The sequence below is a fragment of the Fistularia commersonii genome, chromosome 21 (genome assembly GCF_037954325.1).
Source record: "Fistularia commersonii isolate RoL2024-O1a breed Wild chromosome 21, RoL_Fcom_v1.0, whole genome shotgun sequence".
In the NCBI taxonomy this organism is placed as follows: domain Eukaryota; kingdom Metazoa; phylum Chordata; class Actinopteri; order Syngnathiformes; family Fistulariidae; genus Fistularia; species Fistularia commersonii.
In genome coordinates this window covers 4,413,862-4,430,288 of record NC_141304.1, presented here as the reverse complement: position 1 = coordinate 4,430,288, position 16,427 = coordinate 4,413,862, and the positions used below count along the sequence as shown (strand labels likewise).

Below are 16,427 nucleotides of genomic sequence, written 5' to 3'. Positions count from 1 at the left end.
TGGAGAGGGGGCACAAAGTGCTGAAGATCCTAATCAGATCAACAGGGGTAAAAAAAAAAAAAAAAACATTTAAAGATGTTGGGTTAAAGTCCCAAGTAAAAACAGGTGGATTTTGATGCCCCAGCCTTTTGGTTCCTGTAAGAGTGCTGCACATTTCCCTGTGCTGACTAGACCTTTGTTCTATCAACACATTTTGGTGCTTGTACCACCTCACATAGACTATGACTTTATAAATGGGGATAGCCATCTCCTGTGGGCTGACACTGCCTGCTGTTTGGCCTGATTCAGCTCCATTAAAAAGGCCAACAGGCTATTAACCTCTGCATCGATACCTCACAGGTTCAGCCACACTTACAAACCCATTTCAGCAGCAGTCATAAACACTGGCCTTATTATAGCATCACTGGTCCAAAGCAAACTACTCTCATAACAAAAAAAAAAAAAAAAAAAAAAAAGAGTCCTCAAGTCAGCATTTACCTAGGTTGTATAGGGTCATGGACACACAGGAAATGGAGTTGTGTGGAGGTGTAAACTAATTTATGTTGTATTTCATGAGTCGTCAGCAGGACAACAAAATAATTCTCTTTGACTACAAGATAAAAGTGAGTATAAGCTGCTGGTTCTAATGGATGATAAAGTGAAGCTACTGAATCACAGAGTCCCAAATCAATTCATCCAAATAACATTCTCATGTATCTCCTGGGTAATTTTATTCATAAGCTTAGAGCTTAATCAACTGTATCCAAGTAGACATTGAAAGGGATAAATTAATTAACTGTCTTTTAGTATTACATTTGTCTCGCAATGGAAAATGGTGGAAAACATATTGAGTTCTAAATCCATTCCTTTGCAAAATAACACCAATGAAAAATATATTACAACTTTCATGTTCACCTCACCATAGGGATCCTCTTCTAATAAAGAATTTTACCACTCTTATTCCATGTAAGTCATCAGCACTGGGAGTGCCTGAATCAGCCTCAAACCATCATTAAAACTGAGCCTCTCCATGATTGTAAACAGGTAAATATTTCTGAGCTTGAGACTTTTAAGAGCCTGAGAGCTACACCCTGTTGAGAGGCACTGTTAGAGCAGTCATATCCCATCTGGGAAAAAGACTGTAGGACAGAAGTGTAGATGTGCAGTTCACAGACGTAAGCACATCTGCACTTAACCCATACAAACAACAAAAAACTATGTTAAATAACTTTATCTCCCCCTGTGGTCAAAGCACGAACCCTGCTGAAAGTAACAAATTAAAAGCAGCCTTTTAAATTCAGTGAAGGATGGAAACCATGATGGTACATTTCTCTTGTTCCCTCTGGCAAGCTCAGGGTGTTTACCCAACACCCTCAGGTGCAGTGACTGAGATGTCGCTAGGCAACTGCACCATCCCTGCTGCTGCTCAGCCTCTGGCACTCAAGTGGGAGCTTATGTGGCCTTAACTCTGAAAGAACAGCAGTGTTGAGGAGTGTGTGGGAGGGGGGATTACCAGGAAAAATATTGGCTTGGTTTGAGGCACAAGGGGCAAGGCCTCACCTTTACCACCAACACCCCTGACAAAGATGAAACACGAGACTTTAGGGGTTGAACAACAGAAATATCTTCTTCTGAAAGCCTTTGGTTTCTTATTGTATCAAAATTATTTTATATTAGTAACAAAACCACCTGTTTCTCAAACATTTGTCAAAAATGTCGGATCAAGGCCAATATATGATTATTGATATGATTATTCTTATCAATACCAGCCAAGGCAGACAGCAACTTCTTGTGAATGAGCTAATGCCACCTAGTGGCTGCCCAGTTTACTTTTATAATACAAAACTAAATCAAGGCTTATCAGCACTGATGGCTCCAAATGTGCCTTTATTGTTCCCCTTTGGTAGAAAACTGCCCCCAGTCATTGTCACATCAGGCTTCTGTCCCTGTGGCAGAAAGGCCTAATTATTTCCAGCCTATGGTTATGGTGAATGTTAGCAGCTGATGTGGCAGATGTTGCCAATGTACCATGTGTTTGACTGATAATGGAGTTGGGCTCCAACAAGACGGCAACAAAGAACAGTGGGAGCAGACTGTGTGTGTGTGTGTGTGTGTGTGTGTGTATGTGTCTGTGCATGCAAGTGTCTGTTATTTGGAACTGTGTATTTCACACATGGGAGTTTTGCTCAAAAGATGCCTGCATAAAACCAATGAATGAGCATTTATGAGGCTTTGTAGACCCCAGAGGATTCAGAGAATTATATCTGAACAGGTAAAGTAAGGGGAAATTAAAGGCTATTAGTTATTTAATTCCAAAAATAACTAAACATCCTCAACATATGCCATACAAGTCTACGTGCTATAATAGGGCAATGCTGCCCTCTAGAGTTCAACAATAAAATAAGAACAGTTTCGACATGGCCATATTCAATGGAGTAAAAACGGTGAAAGTAAAGGTATTATTTATTCAAAAATTTCAATTGAGTTGTAAATGTATTTGAACTTTTACTGTTTGGGAAAATTCCCACATTCATACAAAAATCTTTTAAAATTTACATGACAAGGCTATTCTTATAGACAATTTATGGCTAAGTGTTGCATTTCCTGCGGCAAATCTAAAATGTGTGGATAGAGTAAATTGGAAGCAATTTGGAGGAAGTAGTCAGTGCAAGAAATGTGCTGGTGGACAGCTGAAAAATACTAATCTATTTCTAGATAGTGTTTGGTTTACTGATGGGTAAAAGGCTTTCTGAACATTCCTCAACTTAAATCATTACAAATCAAACTATATTAAGAGAACAACTGTACTATTACACACATATATATTTATATATATATATATATATATATATAAAATTACATATGTACATATACATGTGTGTGTGTGTGTGTGTGTGTGTGTGTGTGTGTGTATATATATATATATATATATATATATGGAGGGGGAGAGAGAGAGGGAGAGAGCAGGGATTAAAAACTCTACTCATGCTTTAAATCTACACACCCATGAAAAGTTTATAAAATCATTTTTAAAATGCTGTATGCACATTAATGCACATATTGATTTCAAATGTAAGCTACATGAAACACACAAGGTGTCACAAGACTTTAAATAAATAACTACATGTTAATTCACTCTTCAGTTTAGTAAATAAATATATTGAAAATAAAATTAATTAAAGTTAGGGAGATTTCAGGATGAGCTACTGCTTCATGAGAAACAGCAGGGTAAATTGCTTCAGGGCAGCTATGGCTTATTTATAGTAAGGAAGGCAACTCAGTAGGTTACACATGTTGAGTTAAAACTAATTCAAAACTAAAATAAAACTATTATTCTATACAAAATAGATGGTGGTCTGTCAAAAATTGATTTTCACTACTAATCCACATACAAAAAGTCAGAAAATAAACTAGCGTATTACAGTGCATATGTGTCAATCGTCATAGAAAAACCTCTGCATCATAAAACATATAGTCACCTTTTGCAAATAAAAAAATAATATAGGATGTCCATGGCTGTGCTGAAACAAAAGAAGGCAGTAGAGAGCGGCTGGTCTCTCCACCCACTTCCCACCCTACCGCCGCTCTTCCGCCTCTCTTCTGACATCCAGCCTATTTGAGAAATCCCTTGTAGAGGAAATGTGAGCTACTAGTGAATCTCTCATTCTCCAGACTAAAGAGTAGGTCCCTGAGAGTGATGCGTGTGATCCGCTGCCGTGTGGGTCTGGACCCAGTGCTGCCAGACACAGAGGAACCTTTTCCTGATCCCTGCCAGGACACATACAAACAGAAGGAGTACCAAAATAGTGAGAAAAGGAAGCCTGAATGTGTAGTTGTTATTAGTACAACCAAGAATTCCTTATGCAGGTTATACACTGCACTAAACGGGCTGTTTTTTCTGATTTGGAAGCTGATTTGCGAGAGATGGTTCTCACTGGACAGCGATTCTGAATCAGGCTCCGATGATTATCCATTAAACTAAAAGAACTAAGCGTCTTTGTGTACCGTGAAAAGCGCTATACAAATCGTATGTATTATTATTATTATTATTATCATTAAAATTAGCTCAACTATTACCAGCCACAGCAATAACATCTAACAAAGACATTGATACAGCTTGATCTTGGAACATCTAATTTGACAGAAACACATTGAGGGGCCATTTTTTACCTGCATTCAGCCAGTGCGATCAAATCTTTGTCAAGGCACGTAATGAATTAATAAATAAGATTTTTACTCATCCTCTGACACCAGATATATCTTTCACAACAGTAAGATACAAGGTCATCGATTTGAGTCTATACGCTGACAATCATTTTACTGAGAGGGCTCCCATATCAATTCAAAAAACCCAGAGCGAGGGAGTGAGCGAAACACTAACAATAACATAAGAAATGCACAGAGAATTAGAAACCAATAATTATAACTATGTCGATAGTTTTAATACCCTGATGGTCTGACTGAATCCGTCAGGTTCTAATGGTAATTTATGCGGTTTATTCGACAGTAGATCCAAAAGGTCAAAAACAAATGCACACCGTTAAGGTTTATCGGTTAAAAACATATTCCTAAAGCATTTTTCTCCCCTATAAATGCTGAGAGTCAAGGAATTCTTCAGAGCATTGACGTGTTGTCCTATTTCTTGAGTAATGCACCTTTGATTTGAGAGGCTATGTTCATATTTAGTGTTTCCAGATATAACATCTCTCTTGTAACTATTATGGGATGAGTGGGTAATGAAATAAAAATCGTAGTACTGGCTGAGTAACCTGTGCAACAAAAAGAGAAAAACTTTGGAACAGTGTTAGGCAGAATGACAAAGTTGTATGTCATTGATTTTATTCGACATCTAGCTGACTTTTATGGCTTCTTACACAAGGCTACTATTATTGGAGTCCGGGTAACGGAAATAAAGGTATAAAATAAATTGGTAAAAGGAGTGATTTATGAGACTGTGCTTGGACACTAAAATACTGGAGAATCTTGCCTCCATTCCAGTAGAAGACGATGGTGAATCCACAATATTCTTCCTCTTCCGTGGGCCAATGGCTGCCAGAGCTGTCTGATTGGCCTCCCTTTGTCTCATCTGAGCCAGCTCCTGCTGCTGCATCTAAACAACACACATGTATCGAAATAATCTAACACTAGGGAAACTAAACCAAAACCAAACCAAACCAAACAGAGAAGGATGCAGCTCATATGTCATCTTACCTCCTTTGCTTTCTGTTTTAGGCGCAACTGCTCTGGGTCTTCTTGACGAGCTCGAGACTGCAAGGCCACAGGAAAGGACAAACCCCATTTGAGGCAAGAAAAAGTTAAAGAACAATTTGGTCATGCTATACAGACCTGGGCATTAATACAAACATGGCAGGATTAACATTTAAAGGTAGAACACTTTTGTGAGAAGAAAATCACTCGGTGGCCTCTGACAGAAACATTTAAATCCAGAATGTTCAGACTCCAAGACAATGCCAGAGGAACTACTCTCAAAAACAGCGTTAACATTTTCATGGTCAAGAACCTCTCAACTGAAGCCATAGAGTATGATATTATACCACTTGTCAGGCCGTGAAGGAACATGATGGACAAGCAGAACGGAAAATTTACAAAAACTTAAGTGATATGTCGAACCTGTTTATTTGCTAAGTTTTGCTGCTTTTAATGGATGTGCATCATTATGGATAACCTGCCTTTATTTGCATAAGGCCATTTGTAAGAGAGGTTATTGCTGAGTAATACAGTAATACAGTGCAAGTCTAAACCACATTGCTTCGAAAGTGAAACAGGTCCAGGTGACAATGGTGGCGGAAAACTTCTTTTGAAAGTCAAACCTTGAGCAAAGCCAGACTCAAGGTAAGGAGCCAGCATTTAGAAGGAATACACAAGTCAACATTGTGGAGTGAAGATACTGTACTAAACATCAAAATACCGACTGGTGTTCCAAAATGAAAGGCAAAGAGAGTTGACTTAATATTTTACATTATAAGAGACTTTTAAGCACTGTTAGAGGGAACAGTGCTTTTAAGATCAATTGAAACCCCTTCATGTCAGGTTTATGAGCGTAAAAGAGAATCAAGAATCCTGTGAGACAACTCTGAGCTTAATTCCTGAGGGATCTTGCTCTTAGGGCAAAGACAAGTTACTCACATTTTGTGCAAGAATTATGCAGTCAATAAAAATAGTAAAATTATCTGGTGATAAGGATTAGTCACTGGTACATTGAAGTTATCCAAGCACTGATCTATATGTCTATCTTCTCTTTTTTTGTACCTTAGCTGCCTTTAGGAGGATCTCTCTTTCCTGTTCCTCCTTCCGTTGTTTTTCTAAGTGGTCCAACTGCTCAAAGAACTTCAGCTGAGTACGCACATCACTGCTCTGTTCATAGTTGTCATCCTCCTGCCAGCAGACAACAATATTTATGTTAAAAGTGAGGTCAAAGCAAGGAAACACATTTTCCACATTGAGCACTGCACTGTTCAACATGCAGTGCAGCTTTTCACTTCTTAGCAATACAAATTCTTATGTTAATGTACAAATAAAAGTACATCCCTATACTAAACTATGGGGATACTATGTTACTATGACTGTTTCCATAATGATGTAAGCAGACCTTGAAATTGCTGTTTTTCTGCTGGGCTACTTGGGACACCTGTTCCAACAGGTATTGGAGCCGCTGCTGAGTAGCATGGGAGATGTAGCTTACTACCTCCACACCAAGGTTTGTCACCCCGAACTTCCGACCTCAAGGAAAAGCACAGACACCTTTGTGCTTTACAGTACTTTAAAGGAAACATTTTGTTCCATCAGTTATGGTAGTATTGCCTCACCAATGTCTAGTATTCTCCCCTGCAACATGGCGCAGGGAAGAAAAGCCTCATCTTTACAGGAATGTGTTACTGCTCCCACTAGTTCTGAATTAGTAGCTAGGATGTTTGCACTTTCCTCTGTTAGATTTACTCCAGCCATGGAGGCAACATCATTGATGTCATCATCGTCTCTGTGAAGATATGAATTTTGGAAAACCTGACGATTAGACTGATGATAAACCAAGACTTTTATGGTTAAATATATAGTGAGTAGTGATATTTCAATCCTTCTCATTTCTGTCTCACTTAAAAGTGTTTCCAGCTTCATTCAACTTGTTCTTTTGAGATGGTTTCAAGGCTGGGGCAGATACTTGTATAGAGGCAAATGGTGTGTCTGGCCTCATGGGAACTGATCGAGACAGAGGATCACAATTACACGGATAAAATCAGGAGTCATTTAAAAACAATAATTGCACAATGAATGATATAAATACGCAACAAGTTGCTATGTTACATTGGCTTTCTCACTTGGTTGCAGTTCTTTAAGCTTGATTTGTGGCTGTCCCATCACGATGCGGCCAGAGGTCTGATTCCTGAGAGTCACCACTGGGGTTGTTGGTACAGTTACCTGAGGTCTTACAATAGTTCTTTGCTGCTGAAGCTGGTGAACCTAAGAGGCCATGTTTCGAATGCAAGTGGTTATTTTTCAGAGTCACTAGATTATCCACTTTAATATTTGACAGTTTACACACATGCAATTGTAGCATCTGCAGTTTCTTGTTTAAGAGACATCTTAATTTATATCCAATAGTTAACATTTACCAGTCCGGGGATTTGTCCTGGTTTGCTGACACCTGGCTGGAGCTGAGGCCTGCTAATGGGAAGGCAAGGGGCCGAGCTACCCAGAACCACCGTGGTAGCGGTGGGTGAGGTGGAAAAGACTGGACCTGAGGAGGGCTGGGGGAGCTGACTCTGCTGAATGAAGGCTGCTGAGTCTGGCGTAAGTTGCCTCAAGGCTGGAAGGCTTCTCTATGAGCCAGGCACAAAACAGTTCGAATTGACATTTGTTTGGAGTACTTCAAGACCTTACACCTAATACTTCTGATGATTCTTATAAGATATATTGATGATAAATAAATTACAATAACAGTGCTCTTACCTTGAGGAAAGGCACAAGGTATGGTTGTGGTGAGGAGCTGAGTTCTTTGTACAACCTGCTGGTGAATTCCTCAGCTTCCAGTTTACCTTCCTATCATAATGTAAAGGTGTATATATAAATATAAAGGTCCATAAAGGCATTGACAGCAGTGTTAGTGGAGGTTATTAAAATATTTAGTGATTGAGATTGACAAATCCCTAACATTCAATACATCATACTGTCTCTATCTATAGGTCTGTGGAGGTTCTCGGTCATCCGGGTGATGGTGAATTCTTGTCAAAATCTTCTTGACTTGAAGCCTGAAGAACAAGCCTCTCAGATGAGGGGTGAAACATCTTCAAGTAAAGAAATTCAAGTCCAGTTACCAAGACAAGAGGATTTTGACAAGGAGTCTATCAGACAGCTCAACAGTGTCTCCAATGCCGAGGAAGCTCAAGTCACAGAGTCAACACTCTGGCTCTGTTTTGCAAACCACTAACAGAATCTGTACTCACCTTCAATATGGCATGCTAGTAAAATTAATTTGTCACAAAACAAAATAACTAAATTTTTCCAGACAATAAGACAGGCTAGCAAAACATTTCCATCTCCCCATAGCCTCCTCATAGAGCTTTGCACTCAGGTAGTAACCAGCAAAGTCACTGCCATCATACACTACTTCACACAACCTGTACACCAATCCTTCCAGTTACTATCATCAGGTCGCTATAACAGAGTTTCACTGGCCTGAAAAAACAAATCCAAAAAAGTGCCAGGTTTGGTCCCTGACACCCCAAGAAGTCGTTTCAAAGTCTTCTTAGGTAATGTACTGATCCCATAAATGCTGCGGTTGCCTTTATCATCAGTACACAATAGTATACAAGTATTTAGCAAGTTTTCAACATGAAAAGCTGCCACTCGCAACAGAGTATGAATGTGTGTATTAATGACTGAATGTGTTTTGTTGGAAAATGAGTGGGTGAAAGACTACACAATCCCTAATGCATTTGTTTTCTATTTGTAAAGTTCTAATATAAACCACTTGTCTAGTATAGCATTCACTCTGCAGTTTTTATGGTTACAGTCCATTTGTCTTCGTTTGTTGTGTGAATTAAAGCTTTAATGGCATACACAGTCAATGTGACTCACCAGCAGGTCCTTGACCACCTGTTTCACACTGGAGGCAGTCTCAGTTGATTGCTTACCGGTGGATGCCAACTTGATCAGTGTAGACAAGAAATTCTTACATTTCTTCACATTCTCCATTGTCTCCTGGTGTAAAAACAAATGGCATGTAGATTAGAAATATTTTTTTGTTGGACGTGCAGTCAATTATATGTAATATTATGTAATTTCTGTGCTTGAAGAGATACAATTGTGTGATCCCTTGTCATGACTCACTTTGCTCATTGTTACAGAGGTCACCGTGGTCCCAGATATTTGGCTGACTGTCCTTGGGATCAATCCTGGTATTGCAGTCCCAATGGAACTCTGGGAGATGGGATAACAGCCCATTTCTGTTAATTAGCTTGTTAAAATGTTTCTGAGTCTGTTTGAAATGTTATGAGGAGCCTCTGAACAGATCTTGCATAGCTATTTTAAAGTTGTTTAAGAAAACTGACAAAATTATCAGTTCATAAGTGGAAATATGCTTGCTTCTTCTGCCATAAATGCTAGTGGTCAGCCTTTGTTCAGTAAACGCTGATTTCCCCACATTATAGAGTATATATCAGTTTTAAAGATTTAATTTCAAGAAACTCAAAAAACACAAGTCACTCCCTCATTCACACATCTGCAATTAACTTACTACAATTAACTTACTGCATATTTTAGGATTGTGGAAAGACACCAATGTAGTGCTACTGAAATGGTACTTTCTTGAACAAATTCAACAGTTAAGTAATATTTAGCAGGACATTAGGATGAAATTTTATTTGTTTGTTCTGCAAATTGCGAGTGTAACAAAACTCAGTAAAATTGCGCTATAAAACTCGATACCCAAAACTCAAAATCCAACAGATACAATCAACCAGAGCACTACTATCCGCTGAGCAAGAAATGCCTTTAATGCCTTCAAAAATCACCCAAAGTATATTTTGTGACATCACTGTAAAAAGGTCATACATGGGTGCATAATATTAAGTATATATGGCACTATATCACTGGGAGGCCCTTTATAGATACCCATCAGTCAAATTACCAAGCTCAGTATCAGTAATAATAAACAACTTCCATAATCAATCAAGTCTTTAAATAAACTCAGATATTGGAAAAACGGCAGTGTTTGAGACTCAATCCTTTCACTTTTTTATCACAACAAGCAAATTAGCTATTTCATTTTGATCCAAACACTTTAAACTTCTTTGATAAACCAGATTTTCTTGAGGTATACCCAACTAAAGATTCATTACTCAACAGCATGAGTAATTTCTATGCAATGTGAATTTCTTTATTTCATCTTTTCCTTTTGGCTTTTCCCTTCAGGGGTCACCACAGCAAATCAACCTTCTCCATCTAACCCTACTCTCTGTATCCTCCTCGCACACCAACTACCTTCATATCCTCTTACTACATCCATAAATCTTCTATTTGGTATTCCTCTAGACCTCCTACTTGGCAGCTCCAATTCCAGCATCCATTTATCAATATATTCACTATCCCTCCTCCATACATGACCGAACCATCTCAGTCTGGTTTCTCTGACCTTCTCTCCAAAACATCTAAAATGTGCTGTCCCTTTCTGTATTTAATAGAAATCAAAGATTCAGATTAAGATTTTAAAATTCTAATTATAATAGCATATAAATACCTTCAAAATACTCCCACATTATTTGTGAGCTTTTTTTAAAGGCTTTAATTTAGCATATCCCAGAAGAGAAAAAAACTTAGACCACACAGTAAATTAATGAATTTCCAATAGGATGAAGGTTTCCAACCTTTTATTAGTGAAAGAAATGCACTCATACACTACAACCACTCCAGTGACACGTGCTTCGTCACCTCAATACTGACATTCACACTAATAACTATCAATTTCCCCACAAATAATTTTTAGTTGGTGGTTACTGCTCAGTATCTGATATGCCTATGTTCTCAGGTTAATGCCTGCAAAGTTGGTTATGCAAATAGCTAAATATGGTCAGATGTTTTTTTACACAGCAGTCAGGGTCACCTGAAGAATGGGGGGTCTTTGAAGAGTTGCGGTTGCAGGCAGTGAGGTCGGGGCTGGACAGCCAGGTCGGATAATAGTGCTGGGAGCCACCTGTCTGTTGAGGATGGTGTTTCCTGAAGCCTGACAGACAACAATAACATCACACTATCTGCGAAACACATTATGTGAGTGTGTGTGTGTGTGAGTGTGTGTAATACACGAACATTCTCCTATATTAGCTGTGATCTCACCTGGCCAGGAGGAGTGTTTGTTGGTGTCGCAGTCTGTGGCGCTATGCCCACCTGAGCCTGTGCTTGTGCCTGTGCCTGCATCTGAGCCAGAGCTTGCTGAGGTATCATCAGCAGCTGTCCACTCTCACTGCGTACAAGCACCATACCTGCAAGACATCACAAAATGCATAAGGCAAATGAGACCTAAAATGTCAGCAACTCAAGTTAAAAAAAAAGTTTTAAATCATCATAAATCATATGACAGTATAATGTATATGGGTCCTCCATCATTTCTTTCATACTCTTAACCAAAAATGTGCAATGATTTGGAGCAGTATTTCATTCAAATCTAAAAAAGTTGGTGCTTTGTTTTTCATTTTAACTAAAATGTAAACATGAGACACAGCAATTCTGTTAAAATAACCCATGGTAAATATTGAAAGGGAAATCTGAAATAACCCATAGCAATGATCAAGTGTTTAATCCTTATTCTAGTTTTCTAATGGACTGCACTGTCACATTTACTGACTTTTAAGTAGATGGACAGACAGACAGACAGACAGACAGACAGACAGACAGACAGACAGACAGACAGACAGACAGACAGACAGACAGATAGATAGATAGATAGATAGATAGATAGATAGATAGATAGATAGATAGATAGATAGATAGATAGATAGATAGATAGAGTAAAATGGGCAGTGTGCACTCACCCGGGGGGAGCTGAATGTTTTGTACACTTGGCTGTCCGGGGGAAGCCTCAGGAAGCTTCGGGGGCAACATCTGAGGCGCAACGGCTTGCATCCCTCCTGGACCGGCAGCCACCGTCACAGGTGCCCGCGGGGTGCTGACGGTATTGAGGGTAACAACTTGCCGCGGAGCCGACGGTATTGTTGTGGTTGGAGGTACTGGTCTTATTATGTGCAAACCTGCGCTGACGGACACTGAACTGGACGTCTGTATGCTGCCAGCGAGTGGATTGCGAGTTCCCAAACTCTGACCTGTAGAGTTTGCGATCGCTGTAGTTCTTGTCTCATTGTTCCCATTCAAAGTTGCACCGGAGCCCATGGTCTGTAACTGTGGCCGGGCAAGGGTGACGGTGGCTGCCGCTGCCGGGTTCACAGCCGGAGCTGCAGTTATGGCGCACTCTGAGTTTGTGAGAGGCGCCTGGATGACACTGTTTGACGGGAGGGACATTATCGCGCAGGTCGATCCTTTTGACAACACTGTTCCGCTGCTGACAGTTGTAACAGATGTCGCACCAGTGCTGCTGTTACTAGTGCCACTCGTCGGTGTCGCCCCGGCAGAAGGGACAGTGCTTCTCGAATTGTGACAGTTCATAGTCTGGCTCCCACTGAAAGCCTGCAACGGGAACGAACCCACTCTCTACTGGTGACTGGGGAGATAAGTTACACCACCACTGACAACAAACGTTTTGCCGGGGTTATATCCTGTGCCGGAGTCTGTGCTGGCGGTCGGTGCGTCCATAGTTGAACCATGGGGACGTCGTTAGGATAAGATCCCCCTCACTTCAACTTCAAAATTAACTAAATCGAGCTAAAAAGCGACGTGGCAAGAATTTGACACATCTAATTATCGATTCTGCCAGCTCGCTTTCCGTGTATTCTTTTGAGCACCGCGGTACTACTTGGTAACTACGGCGTACCTGTTTAGCAATCGACTTGACTAAGTCCCAGCTGGACACTAGCTCACGCCACCCCCACCCCCCCCCCCGTCCCGGAGGTAAAACGAAGGTTAATTTTCAGGTGTCTCGTGCCTGAGCAGGTGGTTATTGTGACACAATAACAACTGTTGTGAGTCTACGGACCGTACAGGATGATAAACACCAGCTTTATTCACCTCTGTGTGTAATACAAGCTCATCCAGCTGACCGGGAACAACCGCCATCTTCGCACTCCCGCAAGCTTATGAGAAGAGAGGTACTTACCAACTGGCGGAGGGCATGCGCAGTCCAACTAAGACGGCGCCGTAAATGCTCTTCTACGCTCTGTGATTGGCTGTCGCGTATTGTAAAAGGCGGTACCAATGGCCTCAGCAGTCATTCCGGGATATGCGCGGCTCGTGGGAGCATCGCTGTCTGCTCGAAATCAATGTCATTCAAACTTTACGTTTCAGAGGGTGTGTTTATCCTGTTACTGTTACTTCTCCGTTTCAGAATCAGTCTTTCACATCAGTATTAATGTTGTTTACGTCGAGCGAATTGTCCCGATAACGGAGCACTGTACACACGCCGTGCAAGATGGCTCCACAAAAACCGGCCGTCCAAATGAAGTTGCTTTTGTGGAAAAGCCGATGGAGGGCGCCACACCTCCTCTGCAGAGAGGAAATACTGCGCTGTCAGGGGTAATGGGATTGCAGGGGGGCAAACTCCTGCGAACCTTGTCAACAAATATACAACATAAAAATGAAGAACTATGAGCTATGTTGTCAGGGGCTTTATGCCCCTGGAACGATCACCCAGGCAAACAGGTCCCAGATGAGGGACCAGACAAAGTGTGGCTTAGAAGACCACCATGAAGAAGAAAATCATTGGACCCAGTTTTCTCTTGCCTGAATGTGGTCCCCGAAACCAGGCCTGGGGACGGGGCTCGGCGGCAAGAACCTGGTGGCCAGGTCTTTACCCATGGGGCTCGGTTGGGCACAGCCCGAATGAACGACACGGGTCCCTCTTCCCCAGGGCTCACCGTCCACAGGAGGGGCCAAGGGGGTCCGATGCAGTGGGAGCTGGGCGGTAGCTGTAGCTGGAGCGGGTGACTGTGGTGGTCTGATCCTCGACTCTAGAAGGTGGCTCTTGGGACATCGATTGTCACCTCTTTGGCGAGGATGGAGCCCGAGCTGGTGCGCGAGGCTGAGAGATTCCGGCTTGATATAGATGGACTCACCTAGAAACACTGTGTGAGGTCTGGAGCCAGGCCTCTTGAGAGGGGCTAGACCCTTTTTAATTCTGGAGTTGCCCCTGGTGGGAGGTGCCGGGCAGGTGTGGGCATATTGATCCCCCCCCCACGGGTAGGGACATGTGGCTAGACCATATCCTGGAGATAAGACGGGGCTGTCCCATTCACTGCCCAGTGGGCAAGCACCAGGGACTTGAACTTGATGTGGGCAGCTACCGGGGGCCAGTGTCGGGACATAAGAAGGGGAGTTGTGTGGGAGAATTTGGGTCGGGTGGTGGGCTGCCGCTTTCTGATTAAGCTCCAGAGGCCTGATGGTCACTGCTGGGGCACTGACACGGAGGGAGTTGCAGTAGTCCAAACGAGAGATGACTAGAGCCTGGATGGGTATCTGCGCTGTATCTTCCGTGAGAATGCACAAATCTTCCTTTTGTTGTAGAGAAAGAATCTGCATGAACATACGACTGCTGCAACATTCGCTGAGAATGACAGTTGGTTGTCTAGGACCACACCCAGGTTTCTCACAGTTGAGGTAGGCCTTACCACGGTGTTGTTGATGGTGATGACCAGGTCTCTGTACATTTTGTCCAATACACCATGGTATTTCGAAATTCTCACAATGGCACCCTCATTGAATTTAAATTTGGCGTGTTTTACGGCCAGAGGCACTATATAAATTTTCAAACACTTGAAAGGTCTTGTTTGGTGTTACATCGACAGGTTTCATTTTTTATACTGCTATGGTAAATCAAGCCAATCCTGAATTACATCTATATATCTACATGTGTTTTTGCAGTGAAAAACCACCACGTTTTTGTCTTTAAGGTATGATGAAAGCGTTTGACAATCAAGAGTTTCCGATCACTTCTTGTTGCAAAATGTTGAATAATGTGTTTCTCCATCAGTTTCTCAAAGACAGGGTTAAAGAAATTATTTAATTTAAACTGATCGTTGTCACACTTTAGCACTCATATCGCAAAGATCTGCTGAAATTGATACAAAGGATGAGGCGCAAAAACACAATTTCTAGCATAAGTTTTTCTACCTGTTTTGTAGAAGGTATCTGCACTCGCAATGCAGGCCTTTACAATATCAAAAAAATCTACACTCTCCGCCAAATGTGATGGGGGTCAAGAGGGGTCAGACGGGCTCAGGAGGAGAATGACAGCAATATAGACTCTACGACATATCTGGTTTTTGAAGGGTGCCTTAGGGGCTGATCAAGGGGAGTTGGTGGGAGTCACAGCGGCATAGGCTTTGCTTAGCATCGGGTCTTCGGGGGTCGCTGGAGCTGAAGGTTGGGGTGAGTCAGGGGTTGTCACAAGGTTGTTGGGGGTTATCCTGGTATAGCCTCTGCTCGGCTCTGGATCTTCGAGGGTCACATCATTTTGCCAGGATGAACAGTAGGGTGCAGGTCTGTGTGGTAGATATTGCAGCTGTATACTCTGGGAAGGGTCTGAAGTCAACACTTTCAGACAGCATTTCAGTTGGAGTGCATGGAGAGTCAGGAGAGGCTTCAAATCCTGCATCAGGGGTTAGACAGCTCTTACCATCAGGTGCACCGGCTTCGCTCAGGCCCTCTTGCGTTTTACCAACCATGAGAGAGAGCAAATCACTATCCTCACTGTCTCGGAAAACTGGTGTAAACAGTCCACTGTCTCCTGGAAACTCACGAGAAAACCTCTCCATCGCTTAGAGAAGCTTTTCAATCTGTAATTCACAGCCAACAGAGCGCAGCGTGCTGTCCGTGGAAAAAACAACCAATGGAAAGTAGGGTATTTTCTCTATTCTGTCTTCTTGTATATATATATATATATATACATATGCATTTTAAAGCGAATGGGGGCGTGTCTAGTAGACGGGCCTAATAGGCAGCGGCCGTCCCCTCCACCTGTGGGGTCATAAATCTCTCAGCTAGTGGTCATGAATCATGACTTATAGTTGCTTGACTTATAGTTGCTTGTTCGAAACCTGGCTCATCAGGATACATCACCACTTGAGTCCTTGGCCCCCCCATCACCTCCTGGGGTGTCACATTTAATGATGGCCAAACCAGTAGTTTAAACTTTTCTCCAACTTATCTGTGGTGTATATACCTTGTAAGAGACGTTCCAACAAATTTAAGTGATTCACTGAGTCAATGCTGAGACACAAAAAGAGCATTGTGTGCATGTTGCTAAGCACTCAAAGAAACCCTTAAAGCTTTTC

General features: G+C 41.7%; 1 protein-coding gene across 1 annotated transcript; it reads right to left on the bottom strand.

Moving 5' to 3' along the window:
* Nucleotides 1–2,880: 2,880 nt before the first annotated feature.
* LOC147222108 (transcription initiation factor TFIID subunit 4-like) lies at nucleotides 2,881–13,014 on the bottom strand. Its single transcript, XM_086168907.1, has 15 exons — nucleotides 12,021–13,014; nucleotides 11,326–11,471; nucleotides 11,096–11,215; nucleotides 9,325–9,414; nucleotides 9,073–9,195; nucleotides 7,945–8,034; nucleotides 7,608–7,814; nucleotides 7,314–7,455; nucleotides 7,092–7,194; nucleotides 6,807–6,976; nucleotides 6,590–6,720; nucleotides 6,250–6,375; nucleotides 5,191–5,247; nucleotides 4,967–5,089; nucleotides 2,881–3,747 (listed from the first exon to the last, which is right to left on the bottom strand). The coding sequence occupies exons 1-15, from the start codon at nucleotides 12,646–12,648 to the stop codon at nucleotides 3,592–3,594; spliced, it is 2,412 nt and encodes an 803-aa protein (XP_086025033.1). The 5' UTR covers nucleotides 12,649–13,014; the 3' UTR covers nucleotides 2,881–3,591.
* Between the last annotated feature and the right edge of the window lie 3,413 nt (nucleotides 13,015–16,427).